This window comes from Protopterus annectens, chromosome 15.part0, assembly GCF_019279795.1.
Source record: "Protopterus annectens isolate FY-2018-M chromosome 15.part0, PAN1.0, whole genome shotgun sequence".
NCBI classification, from domain to species: domain Eukaryota; kingdom Metazoa; phylum Chordata; order Ceratodontiformes; family Protopteridae; genus Protopterus; species Protopterus annectens.
This window is the reverse complement of record NC_056749.1, coordinates 259941304-259959939: the sequence shown is the minus strand read 5'-3', so window position 1 is coordinate 259959939 and position 18636 is coordinate 259941304. Positions and strand designations below refer to the sequence as shown.

The following is an 18636-nucleotide window of genomic DNA, read 5'->3' as shown; positions in this document are numbered from 1 at the left end:
ATTTCAATCTTTGGTATCAACTTCTATATTACTATGGTCGTTTTGTTGATGACTTTTATTCTGTGGAAAGACAACAGTAAGCAGCTGACTCTATTCACAGATTATCTGAACAACATCACTGGCTTCTTGAAGTTTAAAGTGAATTACTCAGACCAAGGGGTTGACTTGTTGGATTTGAAGATCTAATTAGATCCCGTGGATGGAATTCAAACTAATCTCCATAGAAAAGATACATGGAGAAATTATTTGCATAGACAGAGCATGCAACCTAACTAAACATGTCTTCAACAATATTAAGGAGAATCAAGTTTCTATAATTTCTTTATTATGTACCAATGAACAATGACTTTCAACAAGAGTTCTTTCAAATGCAGCACAACTTGAAATAAAGGGGATACAAGGAGATGGACCTTAAACTGACTACTGACATCAACACCATTAGAAGCAGAAAAGGTGGGCTGTATTTTAAATGACCAGTTGATTTTTCCTTATCCACAACTAGAAAAGATGATTCACACATGAAGTGCTTGATGACTTTTAATAATGATAATAAACGTGTTTTTGAAACTATCAGGAGATTCTGGCCAGTTTTAACAGCAGATAAGATTAAAGATATTGTAGGGGAATACCCTAGATTTTGTTATAAAAATAGAAATTAATCTTAAACGGCTTGTTTGCCAAAAAGATGGCTTTACCAGACAAGTTATGTTGAACAGAAAGGGTACATTTAGATGCCATTGATGCAAAGCATGCACTTCTATTGATGGTAGAAATAATTTTTTCAGTTTCCAATCAACAATACATTTTTGATGTATATGCTAACTAACACACAATTTAATTTATTTAGCCACCTGTTCCAACTGTAAAGCCTTCTATATAGGCAAAGCTAACCAGCACTTGAAAGATCGCATTTTACGACATCTACAGGATATAAGTAATGGTGATCCCAATAACGCATTATCAGTGCATATTGCCACTTTTCCCAACCATAGTTTTAAGTTCCAAGTAGCAGAATGTATTCATCAGACAGCAAGAAAAGGAGAGGTTGTGAACACTGAAATTAAGGAATTTGAATGGATTGTGAACCTTAGAGCTCATTGCCCTCCAGGATTAAACAATGTGGTTCCACACTTAGACCTATATTAAAGGCAAGGAGACTGAGTAACTGTTAACATCAAGTGGTTCCTATATGTTTTTGTTTGGTCTATATGCAATTGAGTATCTGGGGTTCTATGACATAGCTGACTGCACTGTCTACCGATGAAAAGACACTGTTCATATTTGAACATTAAGAGGTTTTTATATGTTCTTAATTATACTTAGTGTATCCAGGGTTTTATGGCACAGTTGATTGTTCTGTCCACCAATGCAAAGATATCTTCTTTGTTAGATATACTGCCATTATTATTTATGTATGACATGGTTTTGCACCAGTTCTCTTTGGATATCAATAGTTTTTCATCAGGATTTAACCTATTTTTAATTTGTTGTACAGTTCATGGCCTAACTGAAGATAGAAAATTATTTTTTGTTAGTATCGTTAGTTTATTCATCTTGTTGAGATATTTTTGTGATTAATCTTGATTATTTTTGTTTTGTGATTTTTGTCATTTATATTGGAAGGTTAGTTACCTCCAATATATTTGCCTCTCTTGGGTGATCACTATTTGCCTTATTTATTCTTACCATTAAGTATGACATCTTTGCCTGTTTCACAGCATAAGCTAATCTACTATGCCGAGATGTCTTGGGTGGTTGCTTGTCGACCTGTCCTTTGCTTTTATTAACTAGGAATGATGCTAGTTTTGCCCTTCCAACAACGCTAGTTAGCTGTTTTTACTAAGACGTTGTTATGCGATCATCGATGCCTTCTGAGGCTAGTAAGATTTGTCTGCTTACCCTCCAAGAGGGGTTTGGATGTGTAGCCCCTTTGGATACATTTGTTTTGATTGGATGTTATTTTTAAAGAAATCGAATGATTAGCTGTGTAATTGGTAATGGTTAGTGGCTGGTAGCTTTCCCTGGGAGAACGGCAAGCTTGCTCATAATATTTATCCATATAAGCTATATTGGATTCTGTTAAATAGATTTGATGATTATAGTTCTTTGAATTATCTACTAGCACTGTCCACAATTAATGTTTATTTTGTTTTTATCACGAAAGATATTGGTGCACTGCTGATAGGGTCTTTTTCGCTACATATCGCTTAGTCTGTTTTGGTTTTTGTAGTCTTTTAGTTATGTTTGTGAAGATTGATCAATATTTTTTAGGGAGTTGAATGACTAGTCATGTATCTGACAATTGTTGGTGGCTGGTTGTTCCCTGCAGGGAACCCTATAGTGAACCCTCTCTATGATATTAATTTGCATAAACTACGATGATCGGCAACACGGCCTTTGTTATTTATTATGTGAAGATGTCTTCTACTGATAATTTTGTACTTTACATGATACAGGTTAATTCTTTTAGTTTTGCTTTAGTTCCATTGAAAGCTAGTTATTTGGAATTTGTGTGTTACTTTTTACAGGAATATTATTGTTCTTTGTTTGAAATGAATTCATAGCCTTATGCTTTGGTGTAGAAGCCTTTCATTCTTGTCACTATTGGTTAGGATTCCTTAGGGAATTGAATGGCTGTTGGATTGGACAATGGTCATTAGCTGGTGTTTTCCATTGGGAGACATAGTAAGCTCTCTCCACAATGTTCACTTGCATAAACCCTAATGATTGGCTACATGGAAATTGTTAACTATGTAAAGATGTTTTTTTGTTGATAATGATTTTGTATGCGATATGACTTAGGCTACAAATGTTTCTACTGTTATAACTATATTAAAAGTTGGCTAATTGGAACTTTTAGTTTTCAGAGAACAATCTGTGTGTTTATGTATAATGAATTTCCAGCTTTACGTCTCGTTGTGGAAGCTATTGATTTCTGTCTTTATGGTCTTGATACCAAAGAGATGATTTACATTGTATTAAGAAAGATCCTAGCTATATAGAAAACATATTTATGTCCTATGAATCCAACAAAATTTTTTTCGACTCACAAATATGTCTACAGAAAGACTTAATTTTCATATATTCTGGCAACTGGATATATTGCTATTACTGCTTTAACTCCACCTTTCATCAGGCATTGGTTAATTGTTTTTCAAGTGATCCACTATTGGATCTTTTAATGATGAATGCTTAAGTTAGTAGGAAATGTTTATTGGTCAGCTCATTTTAGTAATGAATTTGATTGGTTTTGTTTTTAAATGGTTTAAATGATTGCACTTTTATGATTTGATGAAGGCTAATACAGCTGAAAACGCTTGTTTTTCTGGCATTTTACTAAATAAAGTGGTTTTCTACGCAAGTAGTAATTTTGTTAAGTGTTTCAACCAACAGCAATTAAGCCGTGGTGTTCTGCCGAAGATTTTCTCGTTTCTTCAGTTTCTGCTCCTCGGCAGCTTCAGCAGTGCTAACAGAGTTTTTTTCCTAATACATGTATGGGGTCATTTTCAAGTTATTTTTCAAGTCATAGGCTCCCTAAGTCTGGTAACACCCCCTTCAGGCTTCTGCTGCCTATATCACTGATCTAACAGTTTTTGTGATATGGCGTTATCAGCAAAAATTTCTTAACAGTAACCTTTCTAATTTCATGCATATTATCCAAATACTACATTTTGCCTTTCGCACTCAACAGTTGCTCCCTGCCTTATTGTGAAAGAACCCTTCCACATATGGGCAGACACTCCAAATAGACAGCTACACCCACAGGCCTTACTCGTGCTTATTTTATGCTTAATCATGCAGAAAATGCACGTTAAAACATGTGTTCCATCCTACACCCACACCATCCATGCTTCTCCCATCTCAATGTCCCTCCCAGATGTGAAATAACTTACATGTTCTAAACTATTTTTAGCCTTATGATAGCATGCCCTGGATACAATTAAAATGAATATACGTTGCATTACTATAAATTATACTAAAGTGAGTGATATTACTAGGAATGCATATATGTTTTAATTTCCCTTCTATGGATCAGGCCTCATTTATTTTCAGTGAACTGTTTTCACAAGTGCTAGTTTAAGTATTTTCTCATGCAGATGTCTCAAAGCTTAAAGTTCATTCATTGCCTGCATATAGTTCATCTCTAACTGCACAGCTCTCCTGGTAAATAAAGACCAGGTAATTCTTCTACAGTTAAATGACAGTTTCATAACATTTATGAGTTATCATTCCACATTATTTCAGCATACATTTCCATATGTATGCACACACCAGGAGGTCCATGGTAATTTACGCACACACGAGTTAATTTAAACTTCTTCACCTTAGCAGTTCAAAATTACATTTCACTACTTATATCTACCTTTATCTTGTTATAGTATAAACATAAGAACTCCAGATTAACAGTTGAAAACATATAAGTATTTTATTTACTATCACTGGCATTAGCAGCAGTCCCTGGCAAGACTCCCACCACTTCACATTCAAAGTACCTCAGCATACTTTGTAGAGCTACTTTAGAGTGCAACATGCAATGGACTTCAAAAAATTGTTATACACATTAAGAAAAAAAATGTTTACTTTTAGCTACATCTTCAGTTCCTTCAATATAATGTTAAACATTAATAACAAAGTGAGAATTGACTAAGTCCTCCCACCAGTTTAACACAGTCCAAAAACAATCTTTTCCCCCCTCCCACTTCTTGCGGTAGCACAGTTCTCATGGCCAGACAGCATCTTATGGAAATGACACTGCAGTCCATCTGTTTATCTCATACTTATATATTCCTGGTGATCTTCTATATCATCTCCACCACCCATTACTGATATTTGTTTCAAGTCCAAGGTATTCTTGTTTTTTATAATCAGCTTCTCAGCTTTTTCTATTGCTCAATTACCTCTGAAACACTAGAAAAGATTTTACTGGCAAGTTATGTCAATGGGCTGTATAATTGCCAAAGGAATGAAGCAGAATTCCCTTCAACTTGCTTGCTCACTTTTTCCTGGGTCAACTTTTGTTATTCTTTCCACCTTCACCTGTTGAGCATCTAAAAATGTCTTTCTTTCTGAAAAAAAAAAATATTCTGAAGAGAAACAGATATAGCAAACTTAAATCTCACACCTGCCTCATGACATGCCCTGGTTGCAGAGTTAAATTTGCTTCTCTTCACCCTGGTGTACAGTGAATAATCATTTTCCAACACATCAGTAACCACAACTGATAATTTACCCTTCCACTACTATTTTGTCAGGAGCACCTCCTTCTGCTGATATGATTGCATTTTTACTACTATAGGTTTTGGCTTTTTTCTCATGGCCAAATATGCAGTATAGACACAAGTGTGCCCTTTCAGTTAACAAATCCTGCTGTGGAATAGCAGTCCTTAACATACCATAAATATGACTGAGCAAATTCAATGGAGTATATCCAGCTTAGAATGAATGCAAATGAAAGTGTAATTGAAAACATATAGTGCTACTGGCCTTAGTTATCCAGTCCTAATATGGTATTTCATCAGCTCTACTTATGGATACCTATTCCTTGTATGTCAGTATGTAATCTTAATTGTTGTTACATGGATCTTGATTTTTTTTTCTGGCAATGTTCAAGTATCTGAAATTCAGTTACATAAATGCTTATATTACTTTGCGTTTGTCTAACACTTTTTCTAAATATGTTAACATTACTGAACGAAAAGTTAAACCAAAATTTAACAGAGTTTATAGTTGCTCAGAACAAAATAAAGGATTACCATTCTACCTATTCTAAAAGCTCAGTCTCTGCAACTCCAGAAAGTAACCCAGAATGTCTTCTGGAATAGAACATTGTTTCAGCCAAGCCAATCTGTAAGGCACAGGCAGTGCTGCCAGGAGAAGAAAGAAATGCAGAGACTCATGTTTGTCTTGCTGTTTGGGATTACAAACAATTCTGTCACCAGTGACACTAGTGGGAAACAAAACGATCATGACATTGCTCTTTATAATAATTTTTGCACTAGAAAAGACTCATGTTGTTTGATGACCCCTCCCCCTTCTCTTTCAATCACACACAGTGATGTGAGGCTCTGAGCCAAAGCACATGATGACAATCAGATCCACTTCTCTATAGTGGATAGAAGGGCAGTTCCTTCAAATGGACAGCACACTACTCCTGTCAGTGGCAATTGCATAGATGTAATTGGCAACAAAACTATCAAAGGAAGCTGTTCCCATGACCCTCCCACCCAAAGTTTCAACAGCTGCTCAACCTGTGAAGCTATATTTCTTCAGAAGCTTATTTATGAAAAAAGGAGTAGAAAGAACTATTCCTAAAGGCTATAATGAACTCATAAAAGAACAGCGAGCAGTTATGATAAAGAAAATCAGAAATAAAAACTGACTGCAAGCAATGTCAGCAAACAAGAAGTTATGTACTCACCATAACGTTCGATGTATGTAGTCCATCTCGCCTCACATTCTTACCCGTGGGTTCGGAGCCGAATCTTGGCTCCGACTCGGCCCAGACTCGGCCATACTTTTTAGCTCAAAGTCTTTCTATTGGAAGATGGTATCCCATGCTGCACTGCTCTCTATCCCCAGATATAGTTTGCTGCGAGCACCAGCACTTGTTCTCCTTACATAACACCACCTAAGGAAAGGAAAAACAAACCAAAAATGAAGGGAGCTCTGAAACCAGACCTAACCTCCAGATCCTCCAAGACGGGGGAAAGAGGGGGGGTAAGTAAGAATGTGAGGCGAGATGGATTATATACGTTGAACGTTATGGTGAGTACATAACTTCTTGATGTTATGTAGTCCAATCTCGCCTACATTCTTACCCGTGGGACAGTATCCCCCAGCACCTAAATCCTGGGAGGCTCAGTGGAAAATACTCCTGAGCACTGTGGAACCAAATGAAGACCTGCCCCTAGATACCACATCCAAGTTGTAATGAGTAACAAAGGTGTGAGAAGATGCCCAAGTAGCCACAGCACAAATATCATCCATAGACAATCTGGCCTGAACAGCCGTAGATGTAGATACAGACAAAGTAGAGTGAGCCTTCACCCTAACGGTAAATCTTTTCCCCCTGAGGTACAAATGAAAGAAATACAACCGGAAATCCACCTGGACAACATGACTTTGGAAACAGGAGACCCAATTCTGTTTTTCAAAAATGAAACAAACTGATCAGATTTTCTGAGGTCTTTCGTTCTGTGAAAATAAAAACGTAATTGTGCACATCCAATTGATGACATTTGAATTCTGCCTTGTTTGAGAACTGAGGAAAAAACACTGGCAATTCAATAGATTGGTTAAGGTTACTGACTGACGCTACTTTGGGAAGAAAAGAGGGGTTCAGTCTGAGAGAAACCCTGTCCTTATGAAAAATCAAATAAGCGGGTTTTATTGATAAAGCTTAAAGCTCCGAAACGCATCTGGCTGACATGATGGTTACCAAAAAGACAGTCTTCCAAGTTAAGAATTTTAAATCGCAAGTGGCTGCAGGCTCAAAGAGGGGTTAAGTAAGACCCTGTAGAACAAAGTTCAAGTCCCAAGGCATAACAGGTTCTGATACCGGAGGACGAAGTAACAAAGTGCCCTTCAGGAAAGCCCTACAGAGTCTATGTGCCATCAGACTAGGTTTGTCTGCGACAAGAAAGGTAGAAATTACCGCCAATTGGACTTTAATGGTTGCGGCCGCTGAATCCTGGTTAAAGAGCATAGACAAAAACTCCAATACAGACGAAATTGGAGCTGTGTACGGGTCAGTCTTTTTGGCATGCGCCCAGACTGAAAACCTCTTCCATTTGCTGTAATAAATCTTCCTGGTCGAGGGCTTAGGAGAGGAAGATAAAATATGAACCATCTCCGGCGAAAATTGATGAAGCCTAACTAATGACTGAAGTGGCTTAGCCAGGCTGTCAACCGGAGGGTCCGAAGAGAGGGATGGAGCTGCCCTGACATGTGCATCAATAAGTCTGGTTGTAGGTCCAGAATCCAAGGCGCGTCCATGAGATAGGGATGGAGAAAGGGGAACCAAATTTGACGAGGCCAGTGTGGGGCAATCAGAATCATTTTGCTTCCCAAGGATTGCGCTTTCTGAATAACCTTTGACAGCAAGGGAACCGGAGGGAAGGCATATAGTAAACCGGAGGGCCAATCGTGGACTAGAGCGTCCCTGGGTGACTCCCCCTGAGGGGGGGGGAATCAGTCTGAAGTAGCTGCTGCATTTGGCATTGAGGGGGCTGGCAAAAAGGTCGCAGCAAGGCTGACCCCACCTGCGGAAGATCTGCTCCGCAACTTGACAGTTCAGGGACCACTCGTAAGGCATCAGAATAGCTCTGCTTAGCTTGTCTGCGATCACATTGGACTTCCCTGGAATGTGCGTTGCCACCAGAAAACATTGGGAAGACACTGCCACATTAGCATGGCTACTCTGCAAAGACTTTGGTTCCTCCCTGCTTGTTCAGATACCACACCACTGACATATTGTCTGAGTGGATTGCAATAGTCCCGAGAGGAAGAAAACTCTGAAGTGCTTGCAACGCTAGTAGCACAGCTCATCTCCAGGACACTGATATGCAGATGCATCTTGTGCTCTTGCCACGTGCCTTGGGCTGTCCTGCCTAGACAATGCCTCCCCCACCCCAGAGGCATCCATGGTCACCGTGGCAACCGGGGGCGCAGGAACGAAGGGCTTTCCCACATTGAGGTCGTCTGTGCAAAGCCACCAACTGAGATCCTGTTTGCACCTGGCTGTGAGTAGAATAGGGTGAGAAAGTGGAAGACATTGAAGAGACCATTGGGTGAAGAGTAGCCACTGAAGGAGTCTCATATGTAACCTTGCCAGAGGGACTAACATAATCGTAGCAGCCATTGTCCCCAACAATTGGAGGACCCATCTTGCCTTCACTCTTCTCAAAGGGAGTAAGGCGTAAACCTGTTGTTGTAGGACTCTGATTCTTTCCTGTGGTAGAAACGCCCGCATGAGGATGATGTCTAATTCGGCACCTATAAAAGTGACATGCTGTGAGGGCAACAAGGCAGATTTTTCCCAGTTCAATGTGATGCCCAACTGCTGACATAGGTTAATAGTAGCATCCCTGGTCTGAAGTAGTAGATGCATGGTGGTGGCAGTAAGGAGCCAGTTGTCCAGATACAGAAACACTTGGAATCCCTGATGTCTCGAGTGAGAAGTCACCACTGCCATGAATTTGGTAAACACACTGGAGGCTGTGGTGAGACCAAAGGGCAGGGCTCGAAACTGAAAGTGACTGGCTCCCAGCCGGAAGCGTAGGTGACTTTTGGATGCCCTGTCCATCTTTATGTGGTAATAAGCATCCTTGAGGTCGATGGAGCACATCCACACTTCTTTTCCCAACAATGGGAGAACAGACTGCAATGTGACCATTCGGAAATTGGACTTTCGCACATGGGTGTTCAATTGGCTGCGATCCAAAATGGGTCTCGGGTCCCCTGCCTTTTTCGGCACCAAAAAGAATCTTAAGTCCCTAATCCGATCTGGTCTGAGGGGACATGTTGGATGGCTCCTTTTTCTAGCAGCTTTGAAACTTCTGAAGCTGCGCAATCCCTTTGATTGGGTGGAACATCTGGGATTTTCTTGACTGGAGGGAGATTTGACGAGAAGGGAATGACATATCCTCCGGAAATTATTTGTAAAATCCATTGGTCCTGGGTGACATCTTGCCAGGCCTCCGGGTATAATGAGATTCGACCCCCGACTGGCTCTGGAAATGCACAATCGGGCCTCCCATCAGGAGCGGTGGTAGGGAGAACCACGAAAGGAATCCCGATCTCCTGAGTTGTGAGGGCCTCCTCTGCCCCTAGGGCGGCATCTCCCTGAATAACCACCCCCTCCCCTGCCTCTGGAGGGGGGCTCACCTTGTGCACCGGGAAAAAAACTCTGATTTTTTGAACCACATTTTGCCACCCCTCTGGGCCTTGGGATAAGGCCTAGAGGGAAGGGAAAAATGGACTCCTATGGCAGACAGAGTTTTTCCCTCCTGCTTGCACATAGTGAGTCTCTTTCACCTTGGTTCTGAACAAAGAGGAACCATCAAACATGGCATCGGTGAATGAAGACTTGAAGGCCTCCATGAAATGCAAAGGCGCATCCATGCCTGCCTCCTAAGAGCAACTCCTGAATTTGCTGCCCTACTTGCTCCCTCAGCTGCATAGGAGATGAGCCTCATGGAAGAGTTTGCAATAGAGTTGAGGGTAGACATCTGAGCGTTGACCTTCTGGGCCACCGCCTCAGAAACGTTACCCGTGAGTATCTCCAAGCTCCTTGAGGAGATCTCTCTGGAGCCGTGTAAAGTGAGATAAGTAATTCAGTGACCGTAAGGTAAAGGTCGCTGAAGAAAACGTATGCTTCCCGTACCGGTCCATCTCCTTGTTAGGGGGATGGACGGTGGAAGAAGTTTCAGCTAATTCCTTCTGGGTGGCAGCTGCCACCACCATGGCATCCACAGAGACTCCCTTGGACAGAAATTCCTTAACAGGAGGAGCAGACAAAAATTTATTGGGTCTCCTGGGGACTGGTTCCACAGAGTCAGGGGTTTCCCACACCCTTGGACAAACCAAATCCAGAAGCTCGAAGGGTGGAGATACCCAGGAGGCGGAGGGCTGAGCACCAAAGGCCTTCAGGAAGACAGACTCCTCCTCGGAGGGGGCTTTGGATGGCCAGTCACCTCTGATTCAAAATCTCTAGGATGTCAGAGAAAGAAACATGCTCAGAGGATGACTTAGGGGACCCCTCAGATTCCTCAAGGTTGGTGTCTGATGTGAGAGACATCCTGGGAATGTATGTGTTTCCTCTTCCATGTTTTCTTTTTGGGTGGCTCCTCAGGCAAAAGGGGCCCCCAGAAATATGTGGACCACTCGTGGGGGTACCCTGAGGCTTTGGGGCTCTGCTGTCCAGAGATAGATGGCAATCACAGACCTGCACCGGTGTTGTAGGGAACAGAATGACTGACCCGTATGATGCCGCTGATTATCTGGCCAGCGAGCTCTGCATGGCCTCGAAGGCTGGTCCTCCCAGATCCGAAGAACAACCAGCCTCCGAAGCAGAGCAGGAGTCAGGCTTCCCCACGCCGAGAGGGAGACTAGGAGCCGAGAGGTGTCCAGAAGCCACTCCCTCGGGTCCGACCAAAGAATCCTGAGTCCTGAACCCCGTGGACAGCGCAGACGGGGTCGGAGCTGACGTCGGAACCGATAAGCCAGGAGGGGCTGTCGGAATCGACCTAGGGACATCACATGGAGCCGAGCACTCCTGCTCCAAAAACTGAGATGTGCTCACAGGAGGAAGTATCGATGCAGGTTGAGGGTCCAGCTCCAGAGCCGACTGGGTCAGAGCAGAGAACAAATTTGCCAGTACCGGCAACTGAAGTCTCTGCACCACTCTATCGACGTCCACATCAGATAAAGTCCTGGAAGATTTGGAGGATAGGGAAGGAGAGCGAGACCTCCTCTCTGAAGGGGACCTGCAAGGAGGGGATACTGGCCTAATGCTAGGCGACTGGCTCTGAACAGGCTCCAAGAAAATTGGAGCCGAAGCAGGTTCCATAACCACTGACACTTCCTGCGGCCCCAAGGACAATGGAGCAGAGGATGTCGATGAAGGCTTTGCTATTTTCTCCGTTAGCTCCGAGGAGACTGATGGAGCCGGAGATCGCTTTTTTGCTTTTGAAGATTTAGCCCTAGAGCTGGAAGCACTCTCCAGACTCTCCTCGAAGGAGGGTTTCTTAAGTCCCATCAAAATCAATTTGTTCTTCCTTTCCTGAAGAACACGTGGACTAAAGGCATGACAGAAACTGCAGGATTCCTGGAGATGAATCGCTCCCAGACAGTGTACACAAACTGAGTGTCCATCCGTAATGGACATTTTATAACTGCACTTGGAGAACTTCTTGAAGCCCAAGGGCTTATGCTCCTTTGTATCTTTAGACACAGTTAACCAACAAGTAACTAACTGAGAAAAAAAAAAAAAAACAAAAAAAAAAAAAAAACGAATAGACCAACAGTCGAAAAGTCACAAGCACGGGAACAAGCCAAACAGACAGAACACCACAAAGATATCTAACTCAAACGATCCACAGACACAAATACAAGGGGGGAGGACTAATTCCTCTAATTTAAACGGTTTTAGTCCACGGGAAAACTTTAATCACACATGGAAAGCAAGGGGACAGACTAGGTCCTCTAACTGAAATGGGCCTAGCCCGTTGGAAACAGCTAGTGGGATACCACAGAATATGCAATCAAGAAAAAACACAACTTTTCCACAATACAGACAAGGACACACACAATAGCTATTAAAACAGCTTTTTTGTTTTGCAAAAAACTTCTGATATAAGAAGAAAAGGGTACTTAGCCACAGCCACAAGCAAGACCACATCCGAGCTACACGAGCGGCAAACGAGATCTGGGATAGAGAGCAGTGCAGCATGGGATACCATCTTAACCCAGCCAATAGAAAGACTTCGAGCTAAAAAAGTATGGCCGAGTCCAAGCCGACATTCAGCTCCGAATCCACGGGTAAGAATATAGGCGAGATTGAATTACATAACATGTGCAATTTATTCAGTTGCTAGAAAGAACAAATCAATAAGGTCTTTCTGTTCTTGTACACTAAGTTCCAAAGACATCATATGAGACAAGTGTGTTCTCACGAAGAAAAGCTTTGGAAATCACAGAGCACCCTTGAGTGATGGAAGTGTCCATAGAAGTAAAGGCCCTTATGATTCCAGTTCATGTATAATCTCTTCGGCTTGCGGAAAAATTCTCCAGATAAACTTATGGAAAGAACAAATTGAGGATCCAGGACTAAAAAAAAATATATGTGTTTTTGAGAGACTGAGACAAAGGCTGAAAAACCTGTGCAGCAAGAATATACCCTAAATAAGGAGTAGCAACATTTAAGGGGAACCACACTCTATGCAATTATACCCTATGCCTTCAGCACCTAGACAGAAACAATGAACAAAACAGTTTATAAATCAGGGAACATAATCCTCATTATACATACCAGCTCTAGTCTAAAGACCTTTTACTAGAAGGTCTGGTCTTTTCTCAGATACTTACGTTGTTTTACATTTTGTGCACTGGTATGTAAACTTGTAATTAATTTCATAAGTATGGCAGCGTGTAACCATCGGTAACTCCGGATGGACAGCTGATGACCTTCTGGCGTACAATCTCCAAAACTGACCATGTCCATCTCTGACACCATGGATCAGCCAAGTGGCTGCATGACAAAGTTCATGAATAAGTGTGTCACGCAGTCTGTCTGAAAAACACAATTGTGAAATATTTTCAAAAATCAACATTATTTTTATAAATCTATTTTTCAATAAGGAACAGATTGACTGTTGTAATCATCAAATAACAGATGGCAACAATTTCATAAACAGAAAAATATAAAACTATGTACAAAGTCCTGCACTACATGATAACATTGAACAGTTTTAAAAGTCAACAATATGCAAGTAAAAAAAACAGAAAACAAACAAAAAAAGGCCTAGACAATTCAGGATTGATTTAATAAGAAATATTTAACCTCATGTTATGAATAATTTGTAATCTGGTATAACAATTCCCATCAATTTTCGCTATTACTAAATTTTAATCATTAAAGTGATGAAACAGCTTTCAGGCTTTTAAAATTTTGAACAGGTTTGCTGAAAAACTATTTACTACAGGTAATACAATTCATATGACATGATTATATCTAGTGATAGAGTTCTACAGATCCAGAATGGCTTGCTGCAAAGTTAAATATTTTGGTGACAGGTAATGTCTTTATAAAGTGCAAACATGTCTAGTATAAGGGCAAAACCAGAAAACCGTGTAAATGTAAATCTGATGTTATCAATTTTCATTCATTCCTCAACTATTGAGTCTGGATCCAATCCTCGGATCTAACACGGCCATTACTATAGCTTGTGGCCACATAAAAGCACTCAAGCTTCTCCTTGCCCACAATGCACCAGCCCCCAACATGCCTCAGATTTCGCTTGCTGCTTTCGCAAAATAGATGATGTCATCTCAGCTCTCAAACATTTTTTTCAGTTAAGCGATTTTTCCCCGTTTTTTTCTCGTCGTCTTCTTTTATTCTTACACAATGTATCCTTTTTTATATACCATTGCAGGTATTTTTGTACAATTTCTTTTTCCCCATTTTATCCTTTAACTTTTCTTGCTACGCCATTGGTATATTCTTGGGTACCATTGTTGGTACCATTTTCCTCCCGTTCTCTTATTACCTCTTCAACTAAAAAAAATTCATTTTCCTCTCTTATCTACTTTAAAAGAAGTCCGAAAAAGGCCCTTCTCGGTTTAAAAATTTTAAGTGTGGTCATAAACTTCTGCTATCAGACGTACATGAATTGTGTGTGTGTATTTTCTGGGCCCTGATCACCTGAACATAGATTGTTCTATCTGTAAAAAGTTCAACCTGCAAGCTACTGTAGATTGTAAAAATAATTTAATCTTAAAAGGTTTACTATCTACTGCCTTTTTGGAAGCAATTACTGGGGCTCAACCACCCTAAAATTACTTCTAAGGAGACTTTAAAAAAGTTCCCTAGACTGTCTGGCTCTTCCACAATGTCGATGGAACCTCAAAAAAAAAAAAAAACATTAAACAGATCCTAAGGCTTCCATACTGAAGCCGGGTCTCTGATCTCCAAAGACTTATTTGGATCCAAGTTCACTGGATCCAAAACTCCTTCAGAGAACTTGGTAATCACCATCCATTGACCCAACTCTGGTTAGGGTCCCATCTCCCTTTTTGGAGAGACAGCATTCAAAATCCCCTTCTACAGCCTTCCTCTCATTCTTCCAATAGTCTCACTAAAGCCAATGTGGATAGGATGAAGAGGGAATTTCTCTCAAAGCAGATACAGAAGGGGGTTTTCCTGGCTCCTACCCTTTCGGGTCATGAAGCCTTGGACTGCTCTACCCCATCCACTATTGGCTGCTCCTCAGCTCTAACATTCCATTTTGGAGTCCTTAAATCTGAGTTTGCTGAGACCATCTGGCTCGGATCACAGAAGAGTTGTATCCTCAAAACCAAGGATTTCGCTGTGTTCTAGCTCCAAAGAGTTTGGAGCTGTAGGGTCCCAGCTAGGTCGGAGGTGTTGGAGTCGACTCCTAAGTTTTCAGAGCCGTCTCTGCCCCTTGGAGCCATGGCTTTGGACAGCTCGGCCCAGACCTCTGCTTCTGGTAGAATACCCTCAGTGCAGATGGAAGAGATGGGGCAGAAGTGTGGCTTCCAGCTCCATCGTCTTCCTTCTCTCTGGGACTTTCTGCCTCTGAGGTAGTGGAGAGAGTGTGCTCTGCTTCGACTGGACAGCCGACACCCCCCATCCTGGATCTTCCCTCAGATTCTCATGTGTGTCTGCGCCTGAAGCCTTAACATTCAACTCCACTAGGACAGTGAGCCAAACCTCTCCAGGCTACCTTACCAGGGTATCACCAACTCTTCTCAGGAACATCCCACCAAAAAAGTACCTTGGAATAGAAAGTTCAAAGGGAGGCACTTGGATTCCACTCAGGAATCTATCACTGAAGATACTAATTTTGATGAAGGGGAAGGATCCCCTAGATCACCACCAAAAGATGTCTCATTTGGAGACATACTAAAGATCCTTAAAAGATTTGTTGGTCCTCCCACAATCCTCCTCTGGAGGAATCGGTATTCCTGGAGGTGTTTGGTCTGGCCTGTCTACTTCCTGGTTTATTCCACCTGTTGATGACCTCATTGAGTTGATCTCTAAGCAAGCATGGAAGGAGCTTGACTCGGATGAACCTATCCACAAAAGACCAGATTGCATTCTGGCACCACTGGCAGGAAGGGAGTTTGGGAGTAAGGGAGTACCACTGGATGTCATGGTTGTAGCACCGGCCACTAACAGGAACTTGGGGAATAAAGTTCCATTGTCCAACCCCCTAACAGGGAGTCTAGGGCTTTGGATAGATTTGGGAAGTGTGTCTATGCTTCAGCAACCTTTGCTCTTAAGTCGCTAAACTACTTGGCACATTTCACTAGTTTGCAAAGAGATTTTATAAAAACTGTCAAATTCTCTTTCCAGGACCACTACTGCTGAGACTCGGGCCTGCGTGGCCTCACAGTTGGTGACCATACAGTCCATTTCAAACTCATTCATGAGGCTAATCTTTTATGCAGCTGAGGGTACTTCAAGGGCAGCAGGTTCAGGCATTTCCATTAGGAGGCATGCCTGGATGCACCTCTGTGCAAATTTGCAGAGCCCTTAAAGTCTTCTTTCGTCAATACCTCCTTTGATGGAACTTCTTTATTTGGCACTAAAGTGAAGAAAACCCTCTCCAGGTGCAAAAAAGATGGAAAGGCTCTTTGCTGTGGGAGTAAGTTTTTCAACCCCTCAAAGGAAACCAATATGAGAAATGCGGTTCAAAAAATCTCAGGGTTTCTTCCAAGATCCATGAGGAAACAGTTCCTCCAGAGGCAGAGGGAGGGGGAACTCAAATGGAAGACGCTGCCCACGTGGTAGAGGTGGCCTGAAAAACCAAGAGTCTAGAGATTCTTTTTCAGACAGACCCTATCAGCGCTCCTGAAATGAGGCCCGATGGTCTCCCTCTGGAGGCAATCGGGGGTCATTTATCCCAGCACTAAAGAGCCTGGCTAGATAAAACAAAAGATATATGGGCACAGAATAATTTCCAGAGGTTATATAAAACACTCTCTTCCCTTCCACCTCCATTCTCATGCAAGTTTCCCAATGTTCCACCCAGAGGAAAACAGCAGCACTAGAAATACAAAAGCTGTTAGAGAGACATCCAAGAGGTCTCATCAGACCAGAGAATCCAGAATTTACTGAAGACTTGTTTTAGTGAAAGAAAATGAGGTACTGGAGACCAATTCTGAATTTCAGCAACCTAAACAAATCAGTTTGACACAGTTTCGTATGGTCACTGTTCACTCCATTTTATCCTTTTTGGGCAAGGATGATGGGATGTGATAGACAGACTTTCAAGGCGCATATATCACATAAAAATGGACAGTTCAGAAGATACTGACACTTCTGGCTGGGAGCCAGTCATTACCAGTTCAGAGCCCTGCCCTTTGGCCTCACCACACTCCCCAGGGTGTTAACCAAATGCATGGCAGTGGTAGCAGCTCACTTGACTGTAGGGATTCCACGTGTTTCAGTATCTACACGACTGGCTCATTACCACCCCGACCAGGGATCTACTTATAAGAGTGCGAGATCAGGTACTCCAAACTTACTCCCTTTCTGGGAGTGATCATAAATTACAACAGCTCTCAGTCAGAATCTTCTCAGATACTGGAATGTATAGGAACAGTTATCAACGTGGTATCAGTAACAGCTTTTCTTCCTGCAGCAAGAGTGCAAACTATCAGATCCCAGATCAGGAAAATAGTTCACAGTACCAAAATTTCAGCCTGGTTGATTCTTCAAGCCTCAGCATCAATGTCAGCTGCCAATTTTAGTTCCTCTAGCAAGATTTCATATGAGAATTTCTCAATGGAAGCTAGTAACACAATGGTTGATTCTTTATCAATGAATGTCAGCCCAAAATAGAATCACTCAGCCATGCAAGAACAACCTTTGGTGGTGGATTCTATCAGATCAGGTTCTATAAGGCCATCCTTTCATTCTACCTAAGCACCAAGGCCATAGTGACCACAGATGCATCCTAAATTAGGTGGGGGAGGGTATTTCCTGGGGAAAACATTCCAAGGCACTTGGTCCCCGGAAGAAGCCAACACACATATCAATGTCCTGGAAATAAGAGCAGTGACCTTAACATTGCAGGCCTTCCAAGACTCTTCCCCCTTTCATGACAATTGTGATTCAGACATACATTATGTCAGTAGTTTGGTACAGCAACGAACTAGGACGAACTAAGTCTCAACCCTTGTGTTGAGAAGTGTGTGCCAATAGGCCATCTCTTCCAACCACTTTCTGTTAGCAATGCACATTCCGGGGAAGTCCAATGCTATAACAGACAAACTGAACAGGTCCATTCTACTACCTCGTGAGTGGTCTCTCAACATAAATGTGACAGAAATGATCTTCCTTCAATGAGACCAGCCTTGCTGTGATCTTTCTGCTTCTCCCCTAAGAAAGTGCAGCAGCTTCTTTGCCCTGACCTCCCACCATGGGAATCACTGAGGCACACACTTGCTCCTTGATTGGCCTCCAAGTCTCCTGTATGCTTATCTCTAGGCTTTCTTGAGCCCCACATTTCTGCAGAAAGCTGCCAAGTTGAAGAGCCAAGTCATCCATATTGCACCTTACTGGCCTTGACAGATCTGGTTCCCCTTTCTTTGGCCTCCTCTACTTTACCCACCTAGGATTCTGGATCCTTTTCCATACCTGTCTCACCCAAAAGGCATGGTTCACCCAGATATCTCAAACCTAAATCTGAAAGTGTGGTTTTTCCAATTCAGTTAACAGCCAGAACCTATGCTCTCATCTCCTGTTTATCATATAAGTTTATCTTCACATAAATCTTCTACAAGAAAACTTTACAAAAGTAACATCGAAGAACTTTTTTTTTGGGTGCATCAGAAACGTACTGACCTTTTTTCACCCCCTGTGCAAAGTGTCCTAGAGTTTCTAGTAAC

General features: G+C 41.9%; 1 protein-coding gene across 1 annotated transcript in view; it reads right to left on the bottom strand.

Moving 5' to 3' along the window:
- Nucleotides 1-18636, bottom strand: part of LOC122789619 — a gene marked incomplete in the record, with an annotated part of 1015902 nt that overhangs the window by 17184 nt on the left and 980082 nt on the right. The window contains 1 exon segment of the mRNA XM_044057014.1: nt 13087-13291. Coding sequence (XP_043912949.1) covers nt 13087-13291 — 205 coding nt within the window.